The 14,947-nt window shown below is 37.9% G+C and overlaps 1 protein-coding gene across 1 annotated transcript in view; it reads right to left on the reverse strand.

Moving 5' to 3' along the window:
* The window catches only part of LOC121942504 (protein diaphanous homolog 3-like), a 215,845-nt gene that overhangs the window by 91,125 nt on the left and 109,773 nt on the right, over window positions 1–14,947 (reverse strand). The window contains 1 exon segment of the mRNA XM_042485728.1: window positions 3,319–3,443. Within this exon segment, the coding sequence (XP_042341662.1) occupies window positions 3,319–3,443 (125 nt within the window).

Raw genomic sequence — 14,947 nt, forward strand, 5'->3', positions numbered from 1 at the left:
AGCATATTAAAAGGCTTAATTTAAAGGTGCACAAATGTCACATTCCTATGTTGTTTCAATCATTCAGATGCATATGATGTCATACGTTGGTGTCCTGTGCCTGTAAATTGAGATGTTTACAGCTGTTCTAATCAATCAAATAAGGAAAAAACAAGGGTCACTTTAAGTGCCCCCAAAAAATTGTAGGTCATACAGAAAAAAAAAGAACTGAGAAACAGTGGCAGATGTGGATCAAAAACCTCTGTCTTAAGCATAGACTGTAGAAATCATTATATATAAATAATGTACATATCTACCGTGACATCACGCACCGGTTTGTGGTCTGCTGTTTATGGAGCCTCATGTTCCAACATTTCAGTGCTTGCCATCTCATTTTTTGAAGCCAGAATTGACCATATTTGGGTAAGAGGTGTTCATCTGACTCAGATTGTGGCAACGCCTCGCAGACAACCTGCAACTCAAGTAGCCCGCCCCTTAAATATGCATAACTTTGGCCCTTAATAACATGTAAATGGGGGAGGTATATAAAAAAAATAAACTCCATACAGTTGTAAAAGATAATAAAACTAACTATGGAAACCAAAACCTTTTTTTTTTCACCAGGCTGTGGACATGTGTATTTCTGCTTTAAAGTTGGACATTTATAAAAAGTTTTGGGGGGGCAATTTACCCTTATTCACAAGTGGCCATTCGATGAACTGCAGTTTGTAGGCATTTCAATATTGGCCTTATTTTTCAGTCTTGGAGGTTGCAGCTTAGTCTTATGTCTGAAGAAGCAGAGTCAACTAACATCAGTTTTTAACATTAAAATATTGTGTCAAGCATGCCTCGAACGTTGTGCAATAACAACGAGCTGTGACAACTTCTATGTTGTTTTGCCACTAACCAGAATTTTGAACCCTGCTTCACCAGACCTCTGAGAGCATCTGACCTAGTAGGCAGAAAGGACTGACTAAAGGTAGCTAACGTGCATTCATGTACAGAGTTGACAGTTAAAATTAAACACATTTACTGACCCGGCCAAATCAAGACGGCAGTCATTTCAATCATGGACCCAACTGCACACAGCAGAGTAGTAGCCTATTAGACTCTTGAACGCATCTGATCACCATGTACTATTAGTAACATTGGGAGTTCTAGGTGATGAGGTAATTTGTACAGATGATCATGTCCACACTGAGCAAAATCAGTCAAGTTGTGGGAAATAATCATTTTCATTTTGTACAGATCACTTCCAGCTTGAGCGTCAATTTCCTGATGATACCTAGCTGCTGCAGCTTCATCCAAACCTTTTGTGTAGTCATGTTCCCTGATTTCCAAGTCATGCAGTGTATGGATTCATCACTTCCTGCCCTTCATCTGAATTTTGTGCGTCGTAGTTGTCATGTAATTGCAAACAAGTTATACTACATGTTACGCTCATCTCATTTCCATTTCTCGTTTAGTTCTGCTGTCTCAGCCAACAAAGTTGATTAAAGATTTCGGTTGAATCGTGCGTGGCGGACTTAAGTTCCAAAAATATGAGCACAGTATGGTGTGTGAGGTTTGCATTTGGATGGCCTTGGGGTGACTATGATATCCGAGCAGCCTAGGATACTACATTTTTGATCAAATATTTGCTGGTGACACAGTTATACCCTGATGAGTGTGTGTGTGTGTGTGTGTGTGTGTGTGTAGCTAACTTTTGGTCTCTATGGCTGAAAATTAGAGCCTTGACGCTCAATGTTTTCATTTTATTAGAGGCTTATAGTCAGATTTCATTTTCAGTTTTTAATCAGTGCTGCTATAAAAAGACATTTTGTGCAAGCCACCTGGAATTGGAAAGCGAGGTAGTGAAAGACAGAGCTGTCAGATCCATTCTCAGTGAACCTGTCTGTGTTGCACTCAAGTTCTCTGCTAACTACTGCAGCACAAGCCATCAGTGCCCCAGCCCCAAGGCTATCGATCAAAACTACATGAAGGAGGCTAGGTGCAGGGGTGTGAGGCTACTACCTCAAAGTCAGAGGACAGTGAATAATTAACACTGCTGCCAAACAGAAATGGACAGCTGTCAATAACTGGAGCTGGCTATTCAAAGAGAAATTGTGTTTTTATGTGTTTATGAATAAACACTTTTGTTTAATTATCATGAACTGACAATTGAATTAAGCAAATGAAATTGCTATTGTTATGTCACCAGGGACATGCAACAATGACTGACATTTTAAAGAGAGCGACAGAAAGATGTAGGATGCTCTGTCCCAATTCTCCCTCTCTCACTCTCTGCTTCATTTTGAATAGCCCTCAGTGTAAAGTGCACTTTCAAAACAGAGAGCTGAGAGGGGTGCTGGTATAAAAACTTGACTATGGAATGGGATGCCACTCATGACTTGCACCCATCCACAGTGGATAGAAAGCCATGTGTGTACTATATATAGGACCACAGGTGGGTGGACTATCCTTGTCTTTAGTTTGTATGTATTGTACCTCTTGTGTTTATTTTATTGAGCAATTTGCAATATACTGTGGACAGTGTTTATATAACCAAAGGTGTGACATTTGTCACTTGGAGGGAGAGTGGTAGCTCCACTTTTACAAAGGTTTCAAAACTTATGACTCACCCATTTACATTTTTTTAAGGGCGAGCCACTTGTGTGAAAGGCTATCTGTAGATAGTGTCCTCAGCTTCTCAGTCAGATCCGCCCCTCGCTCCTCAACAGCATGAGCCTCTCATCCAAAAATGGTCACTTCTGGCTCCAATAAAAACCAAGATGACTACCACCAAAATTCAAAACTCCAGGCCTTAAAACAGCAGTCCACAAACCAATGGTTGACGTCACACATGCGTCATTCATTATTCATACTGTAGATGGCTATGGCTAGTTTAAAGGTTTTTTCAGGAGTTTTCTGAGGCCAAACAACATGCCAGACACCCTTGATTTGCATACAGCGGCTTAAGATTTAACTCGCAGATACCCTGTCTCTCCACAGTCAACGCAGGGCTACCAGAATACATTGCACAGCTGCTTACATAGACAATAAATTTACGATTCCAAATCTTGCATACCCAACTGCATTATCAATTGGCAAAACTCAATAGGCACACAGAAAGTTAGCACGAAACCACACGCTACAAAGACAGAGTGAAAAATCAACGCTCTGCCTCACCTACGTGACACATCGCATCAGTGCCCTATGTATTTCTGCCGTTAAATGTAAACCTACAAATTTAAGTTAAAATTCTTCTTCTTCTTCTTCTTGTTCTGTTTGATTCATTACAGTAAACTCATTGATAATGCCCCGATATGGTGACTGAATGCATGTGTGTGTAAAGGATATAGCCATTTTAGTGAAGAACATGTCGTTGGGGTCATCGGGGGAAGAGAAAGTCTCCAGGTCTCTCTCCAGCTGCAGCAGCTGCCTCTCCATCTGCCTGAGGCTCTTTTCCAGATTCTCTGCAGACACTGACACACATCCACGTATATCAAGACACACACACACACATTCATGACAGCCCACAGAAGCACATCCCCATGCCGGGGAAATGTGAGGAAAGAAGCAGAGAAAGTACAAGTCAATTACAGGTACAATCAAATGCATTATTATTTGAGGCTCTGAAAGAATCACAGAAAAACATCCACAAAAAAAAACAGAAGAAAAAATGAGAGAGACGCCGGCTCGATTGCAAAGCAAGGTTATTGTGGGTTCACACCATGTTAGAAATATCATGGGAATTAACAATGACTGAGGAAACAATCAACATCAAGTGAAGGTAAGTTCAGTACATTGCTTTTTATTATTCTGTTTACCTTTTAAATGCTCATGCGTACGTCATAAACAATTGAATTAATATAAGAATACATTGCCTCTGCTGACACACAGACTGCAGCGAAAGCAAATGCTGATGTTTGGTCACATATTTTATGATGTGTGGCTTTTCAGTAACACTAACAGAGCAGCAAATTGAATTCCTTTTATTCCTTTTTTGCCCCACTTTACAGTAGTCTGGTTCGACTATGTTAACTACTATTTCATTATTTATTTATTTTTTCAATTTACTTTATTGGTTTTCATTCAGGTGTGCTTTTGCTTTTACTTTTACTGGTTTATTGGTTTATCTATAATTTTATTTTATTTTATTGGTTTGTTTTTCTTGGGATACATCTTTAATTGGTATATCTATCTTCATTCTGATTTTATTTTATTATTTCATTATTTATTATTTATTATGTATTATTCTCTTTTAATGGTCTACTTTAAGTATTATTATTAATTGAATTTCAACAAATATTTAGCAGTTCTGATGCACGTCGGTTTTTTTTTTTTTTTTACTGACTTATTCTTAATCTTGATTATTATTTTATTGTTAGTTTTAACGGATTTGATTCACTTTTAAGGTCAGTTGCTGACTTTGTTTTGTGTTTGCAACTTATTCCTCACACTTTGTGCTTCCACCTGGAATGAACTATGCTTTACAAATAAAGTTTTGCTTGCTTAAAGTATGAAAATGAAAGCAGAGATTTTTCTACGCCCTTCATCTTTTGTCTTAAGTCTTTTCAACAGGTCCAAGGATCGCGCAGGTGGGAGAGCAGGGGAACACTGAGCCTAACTTTCTGTTAAGATGGTCATGGCTGACACTTTAAGCAAGTCACTGAATATACATATGGCTTAAATTACCCTGATTAGACCCTGCTTGACAAAAAAGGATAAGCTGCTTATTTTTAAGTAGTTTCAAATGTCCCTTGATCCTAATACATGCTTTACGAAAAGGAAAGAAAAAAGAGAGAGAACTTCAATGTAGCTAAGCTTTCTCACTGCATTTATAACATAAACCCCATTTACTGATGGGAACATGCTGACTTGGACACACATGCACACACACTGGTTCAATCTGACATCTCAACTGCAGCTATTCTAAAAGTCTGCAGTAGCTGAAGTTGTACAGTCTCTCTTTAAATTCTGAGTTTAACTCTTCAAAATTAGGGAAAATTAGCTTGATTTCTTTCAAAAAATGAAAATAAGCAACATAACAACCAAATACCCCCCTAAAACAGCAAGAAATTTGTAAAAAGTTACAAGTAAATGACCTGAAATTACTGACAAAAAAAGAAAAAGAAGAGTGAAAGAAAAAAAAACAGAAAACGGCCTGAAAAAAGTGAATAAAATAAAATGATAAATAGATCTTTTCTTTTTTCACAGTTATTGAATGTTTTAATGACTCGTTTTAAAGCCACTTTTCAGGTCATTTTCTTGTCACCTTTTACCAGTCTTTTCTCAGTTTGAAGGACATCTCATGCCAAGTTGCTGATTGCCTTTGTTCCAATGTTTTCAAAGAAATTAAACCAATTTGCTTAAGTTTATAAAGGTAAGCTGCTTGTTGACCCAAGTTTCAAAGGTTAAATGGAGGAGTGTGAGTAAAATCTTTCTGATAATCTGATAATCTGATAAACTGGAGCATGTAAATGTGAAAACACAAAACTACACATTTGTTCAGCTGATAGGTGGCACCTTTTTTTTAGCTGTAACTCATAGTTGAGAAAGACCACACAAACTGCAGTAGCACATTGATGAATTCATCATAAAACATTCTTTATGATACCTCTACTTCATCTGTACATGACAAATGATTATCACAAGGGTTAATTTCAATTGTCTTCAAAGTCTTGTTTTTAGTCTCAGTAATTTCTCTTCTAATCTTCTCTTTCCATTATTGTTATTTTTTCCCTTGTCTCTCACATTGGCACTAATAGTTAACAGTCCATAGAAGGTAGTGAAAATGCCACAGTACAGTATTCCGTAAAAAAAATCTTGTCACAGAGTACAATGTGACTAATGGTGTCTCAATCAGAGCAGTATTCACAGAGCAACTGCCCTGATCCGACTGGCTGTTACGTTGATTTTTATTTTGGTAAGAAGTCATCATGCCAATCTGGTCAGTAGAAAAAAAAAGAAAGCAGTAACCTGTTATGGTAGGGGTTAACTAGAAGAATATTACATATAGGGCTGCACCTAACAATTCTTATTTTATTGATTAATCTATCAATTATTTTTTCGATTAATCTATCAATTTTTTTTAAATTGATCTAAGTATTATTTTTTATCACTCAATAACTATAACATTTTAAAACTTGTCATACACTGCAGGGCATTAATCCCCAACAAAACATAGCCCCGCCCTTACTGGTAATCTGGGTTTTACAGTGTGATATAAAGTTTCTCCAAAATAAAATTAATGCAAGAGCTTGTTCCACTCTTGAAGTCACTTAACAAAACAGTTACTCTTTGTTACAGTAACAAACCTCAAATCTAGCAGTCAAAACATCTTACAGTAAAATTAGTGCAATTTGAATAACACTACAACTTTTCTCTAACAGGAATAATTATAACTAGTACATTCTCTCTGCATCAAAATAGTCCAGCCTTAACTGGGCCTTAAGGCATATGGCTGCCTGCTGATATGAGTGCTGTATTTTCATATTTATAAGCACATATTCCACTCATTTATGAAGTTATACAAGCTCCTGCACAGCTGACAACACCACCCTAAAGATGTTTCAAAATAAAATGCATTGTATCAGCTATTGGTGGCATTCTGTCCACAGAGAAACAGTCAAATAGCTTTTGTTTTGAAAGGGAAGCAAGGAAGGTGAGGTAAAACAAATAACTTTGTATTTCCTCATCTCTGTGACAGAGAGACTTTAAACTGCAGTATAAAGTGGTATAGAGTCAACTCACGCGAGCGTCACACGTGAAAAAAAAACGGTGAGCCACTGTTTCTCTAGATGCGCTGCAGCTGACACGCAGCTCCGACGCGCCTGACAAGCGCTGCTCAGGGAGCAGTGTGCACATTCTAACTTGATACACCAGCGGTGATTCAAACAAAAAACTCGCCTGGCGCTGCTTACGCTCTCATTACCCGTGCTGTGTGAAGCGGTGCGACGCGTCGACGCACGTTACGCGAACCAACGTATTCACGTAGTCACGTAGTCATTTCATAATGATATCATAATTTTGTCTTTCAGGAACAATGAGTGCAACTGGCAGGGTAACTTGCTTGGATGAAAGTCCATGGTACAAGTGGATGTTGGTCCAACTTCTCTTTTGCTGGTTAAACAGTGCATAATCTTGGTGCAATCTAAGGGGCAAGGGGCAAAGGGGTTGTATTTATGTCTCTTATGTTTTGGGCATAACATGAATTTAACCAAGCCTTAAGCTTGGTTAAATTAATGAGCTTGCATGTGATAATTTCAGGGTTCCAACAGATTTTTTCCAACAGAAGAGTTTTTCTAATGCTGCCTGGACAATAACCCAAAATGTAGAAAAAAAAGAAAGAAAAAAAAAACATGAACTAACATCAATTAAGCTACTTAGGGACAATTTTGCCCAAATATTTACTTCAACATTAAAAGTATGGTTTACATTAGATTATCTACCTCTGATGCTGAAAATTAAAAAAATAAAAAAAATTCTAGGGTGGTGCATCTGGAAAAATATGAACATATTATGTTATCACAGTGTCAATTCCTTTAAAAAAGCTTGCTCATTTTTCATTTGATTAAATTGTGTAAATGTATATGAGTGTTGTTGGTTTCACTATCCTGATCTGGGTGACATAAAATTCAGGAAATTATTTTAAAAAATATATATTACCAATTATTTTAGGATTTTACAATGCAATAACAACAACAACAAAAAAAGTTTCATAATGTCATACTCCTTATGTCTTACCATTTTTAAGACCTGTGGGAGGTTAATTTAAGACATTTTAACTGTAATTGCTATATCGTAGGCAACTGGACTTGCTTGAGTTTCAAACAAGTTCAGTTGCATATAGTGCATAGAATTGCCATGACCTGGATGACTGAGAATCTTCACCAAAACAAGACACTGAATGCCTTTTAAGACTTTTTAAGGATCTGGAGGAAATGGTGGATCTGCTAATTTGAAGAAGCAACCAGTTTGAGGAAACAGATCTTCTCGTGTGCGAAGTGAAAGTGCACGAGCAGCCCATCTTTGGGAGAAGCAGGAATCTACCAAAGCTCCCTGAGGGGAAGCGAGCATAGGAGGAGGTAGTAGGGAGCACGTCTTCTGGCATCAATGGAATGGCCGAACAATGCTGGAAGAGTTTTTTTATTTTATTTTTCAATGTCAGGAGACAGAGAAAACAAAAGCTCACTGCTCACCGCCACGACAACAGAAGGGTGACCACCCACTAATAAGGATCTGCCTTCAAGTGAGGACATTGCTGCCTCCACCATCTGTGCAAAAAACATGAAGGGATTTGGGGGAATAGAGGTGGGTGTTTTTGATAACACAATGATAACAATACAATAATCTGTACTAGTAAAGCATGGACTGGCTCTGACACAATCTGAATCCACTCACCACCCACAGGAATAAATTATTTCCTTAGATTTAAAGACCTGCATGGACATTTCACTCCCGCTCTGCTAGTCTCTGTAGGCTAGTTTGTTTTATAAAGTATGTATTGGTTCGATATATGAGAGATTTATGATTAGAGAGGCTGCTTTCAGTAATTGCAAATGTTTCCATGTGCACAGTAATGTCACTAAAGCAAATATTGTGAGACTATTAAAATAAAAACAGAACGAAACTTTTAGCTTCTGACATAATTAATGAAGTTACACCTCTGTGTGTCTAATGAGCAGAACGCACGAGCATTGTTAACCTGCCTAAGTAGGCGCATCATATTATCTGAACAATGCTCCCTTTAAATGGCAGGAAAATCCACCATTCTGACTTTAAACCAGGAATTTGGTCAATGGTGCAATCACTTTCTGCTGCCTCAAAATAGCAATGCACAAACAATGTGCCCGACCACACCTTATCTTATTTTAAGACCCACACACCAACAAGCACACAGATGGGCGCAAGTGCTACTCATACAGCGTGGGTCCTGGCCATGAGAATGACAGTTGAGTCACTAAACTAACATGGACAGTTCCATTGCACCAAGCACTGCTTTGGGCCTTGTGCCAAAAAGAGCCCCATGTGTTTTATTTGTGACAATAAGTGTGTTGACTGGATGTTACAAAAACAGACTATGGTAATAGTTATATATGTTTGTTGACTCAAATCCAAACTAAAACTCCTGAAAATGTCTTACACTATATATACATACATACACTATTTAACACAAAAAATCAACAAGATTAACCCTTTAAAACCTGGATTGACATAAGTTTTATTTTGCTGTGACGCCTTTTAATAGCATTTCAATTGCTTAAACCTGAGATTGTTTAAACCTGAGACCTTGGTTTGATTTCTGTCAAAAACACGAAAAGAAAAAAATAAGAAGTAATTGGCAAGAAATTTTATGCAAACTGGCAAGACTGGTGAGAAAATTGGTAAGATAACAAGGAAATGATCTGAAAATAAGTTGGGATAGGGGGGAAGATATTATTAAAAAAAGAGAAAAAAATGTCCAGAAAACTATATTTATAATGGGGACAGGGAAAAAAAATATTTTTGAGCACAAAATAAAAAGAGCATGGCCTCAAGGTAATGTTTTTTATTTATTATTATTATTATTATTATTTATTTTCTGGTAACTTTTTCCTAATTTTTTGCTGAAATTTGGGCCATTTCTTGTTAAGTTGCTCTGGGCTTCGTCCCATGTTTTTGAAAGAAATCGAGCCAATTTGCTTAGGTTTCAAAGGGTTAAACTACAAAGATGATGATATGGGATTAAAAAAAATAAAAAGGCTCACCATTCAATTTATTTATTTTACCACCTGTCAAATTATTTAATCATTTTAGTAAGAATATTGTATGATAAAATACGTAGTGCCGCTACATCAGACTCAGGTATCTGAATTGTCAGCGTTCACGACAATGGTGCAGAGGGACTGTAATCTTTTTAAAGAGTTGATCCTTCCTCTCTCTGTCTACCAAATCCTGTTTTATCATGCTATAGGTGAATGTTGTAAATTAACTGACTGTGTCCTTATGTTACCATGTGTTAAGTACGGTTTGCTGCCATTATGACCAGGTATCTCTTGTGACAGAGATGATGTATCTCAAAAGACTTCCTGGTTAAATAGAGGTTATAAATAAAATTATTAATATCAATAAGATCATATCTATTTTTACAGTGACACACTTCAGTATTGTAAGACAAGAAGCTGTCTAAGCAAATAAGATGCAGGTGTCCCTTTTTTTTAGGGTGTTGTGCTCAAGTCACAGTTGTATATCAGCAGCCAAACGCATTACGAAATGTCTTAATACTGTAGCCTTGGTTAACCATATTTAATAGTATAGGGGCTACAACTGCTTAAAGCAAATTAGATTAAGACTTTTAAATGTCACTCAGAATGAAATTTTAGACCATTTTTACTACATCCCAAAAACTTGAAGGCAAAGGGTTAGGATTATTTTTCCATAAATGTTCATTGTAACATAAAATATGACTGGAGAGAAAAAAGTGTGTCAATTTTTCATTTGATTGGATGTAATAAATCTATATGAATGGTGTTGGTTCAGCTATCCTGTTTTTTGTTTGTGTGTTTGTTTGTTTTTTTAACTCATGTTTAACCAGGTAAGTCCTGTTGATATCAATGGAATTTGCCTGATCTGTGTGACATTAATGTGAAAAGCATTTTATAAATAATTTTTAAAAAACATAAATGACCTATTATTTTGAGATTTTACAATGCAATGCCAGAAAAAAAAATGATAATATACTGCTTCCCATGTCTTATGATTTAACATGTTAATGCCAACTAGGGCTTTATTTTAAGATTGATGAATTCAGTTCCTTTTAAGACTTTTTAAGGATCCATGGGAACCCTGCCAAAACATAATACATTGATAATGTCGGCCAGCATATATTAATAGACATTATATTAACAGACGTTCTCGTAGTTTCAGAGTATCCTACACATTGTATTTCTATGGATATTCAATTAGTGTATTGGTTTGGTGTCAAAAAAAAACAACAACACTAAAATATATTGTCTCTGCCCCCCGCCTTCTTTGCCCAATACGATGAGTGTGACTGTCAAAAAAAATGTCCAGAAGACATATTAGTAAACAGAAACTGACATGTCACCTGCTCTACCATTTCAATTTGAATTTTTGTCTTGTTTTTGTAGAAGCCTTCTGCATAACCAAGCAACCAAAATCTGCTGAATGAGGTGTGGGCAGCATGCAGAAGTGGAAGGAGGCCAGACAGGCAGCCTGTTAATAGAAATGATTAAAGCCCAGTGATGCACAGACTGAGAAGAGAGCAAAGGAAGGGCGGGACAGAAAACAAAACAGAGAGGGATTTCCTCTTTTCTTAGCATCACACTCCAAGCTTCTTGTGTTGTTGAGGCTCCCCCAGTTGGAAGGGCATATGAGCAAGAAAACACATGCAGGTAACAATAATTAAGGCATATGCTTCTGGAGAAAAATCTGCCTGGGACTGATGTGAGTAAAGCAGCTGGGATGTTTTGTTAAACACAGAAATGTGCTTCAAAACAGATGATGCTGATGCTCCATATAAGCACACATCTGCCCCATACAACTAAGGATTTGTGATTTAATTGCTCTGCAGTGGTGACAAGCAGAGCTGGAGACAAAACATACACGGGTGTTTCCACATCTTCTTTGTTCTCAGTGGCCACCCAGCTCTTTGCTTTGTCTTTGGCCAAAGTGTGAGTGATTTTTATGAGCAGTGGGACCTGAATGCCTCTGTGGTCCAGAGAGGTTGCAGGCAGATATAGGAGGTTTTAGAAGAATAATAATCAGAATATTTGTAGAGGTCAAATCCCCCATTGACATCCTTTTATTACACTGCCAACCTGCTGTGCTATAAATGAGACTGAGTGGAGCACACAACCATGCATACTCACTCACCAACGGCCCCGCTACATGCAGGGCTCCACTATAGATCATCCTTTGATGTATGGAAATTAAGAGACTGAAAAAAAATGCACATCTGCCTCCTGAGGCCAAAGCCTGACAGACAAGTGTGACTAGACTGATGGCGCCTGAGGCTGGGACCAGGAGACTTGTAATGCAAGAAATGCTGGTGCACGCTCAACGTGCTGAGCCCCACTACAAACAAAAAGAGTAGGGATGCACCAAATGAGGGCCAAAGTTGATGTTTAAAACAACAATTTGGCCACTAGCCAAAACAGATTTTTTTTTGTTCATTATTTTATTATTTATTACCCTTTTGTGCCAGGGAACAAAGTAATCTCCATTATAAATATAAAAATAATTAGATGAACTGTTTTACAATCATCCAGTCCTTCATTACACTACCTTTAAATGAGCACAAATTCAATCATATATATTTATCAAAATAACCTCAAAAAATAACTTTCACATGACCTTTTTTTGAAGTAATTTCAAAGGCCTTTTCACTATCTAAGATATCATAATCCCCACTCTAATTTTTAATTCACATTGCATAAACAAAGTTTCGCCTTAAAATGAATTATGTAATAACTGTAATATTACATCAAAAACATCTTAAAAGAATATATAAATATAGATATAAAACTATATATAAACTAAAATATTATGCCAAATTATATTATGTTATAAAACACCATTATTCTCTCTCTAATATTTATTTTATATTTCTGTGAAAACAGCTTTATTTATTCAAGTTTTTCATTAAAAACTGAATTTGAAACTGAGCCTGTAAGCATCATAATGTAACTCAAAGTAACGTCTGTCAGCAGTTAGTTCTGGCCACCGGCTGCTAACACGAAGCATTGACTCGCTCTCTTCAAACCGATGTCAACACAAATTTGTTGCTCACAATGTAGTGTTGCCAGGGATACGATGAAGTGTGTCCAATGGATGTGTTAAGACATCTGGGTGCGGCATCAAAAGCGGAACCACGTTCATTCTTATGAAAGTTGTTCAGTGGTGAAGTGAGTAAAAGCTCTATTTCTATGGTATGAAATTACCCAGATGATCGGCACTACTTTCACATCACTAGGCTCATAAAGCAAGAGTACTTCCACTGAATGGGAATATAATTATTGAGTCTTGTGGTCCTTCTAGACTTTCCAAATTTTACTGGACTGAATGGAACGCGATGCTTAAATAATGTATCCACTGTTTTACAGATGTATCCTTCCCAGTGTACGTCTGTGGGCATGATGGCTTCAAATAACATATCGGGGAGTTGTAATTTCACTGTTTGGCCATTATGAAAATTTAATTTAAAGGCCAGCAAACTTCCTGGGCCCTGGTGTGTCCACTGGCATGCCAATAGTGACTTTACTGCTTTCTTTCTTCCCGACGCCACCCAGGAAGATCTCTGTTTGTTCAACATTGGGACGCTGATAGAAACTGATGTGACCACACAGAATCGGCCACTGCCATCAGTGACTGTCAGCTTATTTTCTGATGGGTCATTGGCGGCCAACAAGGCAAAAATAAGCCAATACTAATGCGGGGCCGATAAATCAGTGCATGCCTGAAAAAAAGAGCATTAAGGTTACTGATTTACAATTGAGACTGCTCATTTCATACAGACCCATCACTCAGACTGCATGTGGCAAAACAAAGCTTGAACTGCATATTAAAGAAACATCTCAATATACTCGAACTCTCACATTACTCCTTAATGACTCCTCAGGGCCACAAGCCTTGTACAGAAACTGAACCAAAACAGCTTTTCCGTCTTATATAAATAAAATGTATGCAGACGGTACTATTTAGTGTTACGCATAGCTTTCCAAGTAAGCTGCGTTGCAGCCGCTGAAAGGCAGTGTTTGAAGAGTTATGAGCTGAAGTAGCCTGATTGAGCACATTAATATGCTCAGCACCAAGTACCATGCAACAAACCACCCTAATTGCCCAAATCTCACTGCTGTGTCTTGTGTGCTTGTTTGTGATGAGGGACAGAAGAAATAGGAAAGAAAAAGGGACAGGGAGCAAGATTGATAGAGCAAAAACCAGACAAAAAGACAGACAGGAAAGATAGACAGCCAGACAGACAGAGACAGACAGACACAGAGAGATATTGACAGGCAGATAAATAGATACATAGAAAATGACAGAGAGACACAGCACACAAGGACAGCTTCTCCATGTCAAGAGAAATAATGATTGTAGTGCTGAAAAGAAGAGAGAGGGGCAGAAAGAAGAAGACAGACACAAAGGAACCCTGAACTAAGCTGCAGTTTTGCTTCTATGAGAGACGGGATTGGCAATGGGGGAAACGAAGGCTGTGTTACAGGCAGTCAAAAGACAGCGGCTTTTGCGACAGAAGCGCAAATCATTACTGCTTCCTCTATCCAACCTTATTTTCATGCTCAAGTAAGCTCTTTGGTTAGTGTCTATGAACGTAATGCAGCCTTTTAGTGTGTCTTCAGGCCTCCCGAATGGCTGTCAGACCTGATGAAAAGGAAGCCACTCAAGAGCGTGGTTTACAAAGACGAAATGGGATTTGTGTGTCTGAATGCTAGATGTGGAGAGATGAGACATTTAGTGTATGCATCTCATAATGGTAAAGACACACAGAGGCAGACAGTGATGGAGAACGAACACTGCATTGCTATGGATGCAAATATACTATATACTCAGCCTGAGGCCCATGAGGTAAGAAGGTAGATGAAGCTCAAAGAGAGATCTAAGGATCCTGCTTCCCATTGATCTCGCCCTTGTGCTTACGAGTCTTGGCCAGGGGCTTGTGGACACACAGCACAGTCGGAAAAAATGAAACCCTCAACAGGTGCATCGTTATCCACAGATTATTAAAGCACCAACAAAACCTGGAGGGATCCTTACAAGGAAGACTCCAAACACTTAAGTCACACATTTCATCCACACTCTGTCTCCTCCTCCTCAGCCTTTCATTCAGTCCCTCCTGCTGGGAATGGAGAAGTGGGTGAAATCATCTTTGGAGCAACAAGAGGCATGCTGTGACAGTATGGCTGCAAACATAGTTGCAAAAACACACACACTTATAATGCACATAGTCTGCTGCTCTCTCCTGAGA

The sequence above is a fragment of the Plectropomus leopardus genome, chromosome 1 (genome assembly GCF_008729295.1).
Source record: "Plectropomus leopardus isolate mb chromosome 1, YSFRI_Pleo_2.0, whole genome shotgun sequence".
Lineage (NCBI taxonomy): Eukaryota > Metazoa > Chordata > Actinopteri > Perciformes > Serranidae > Plectropomus > Plectropomus leopardus.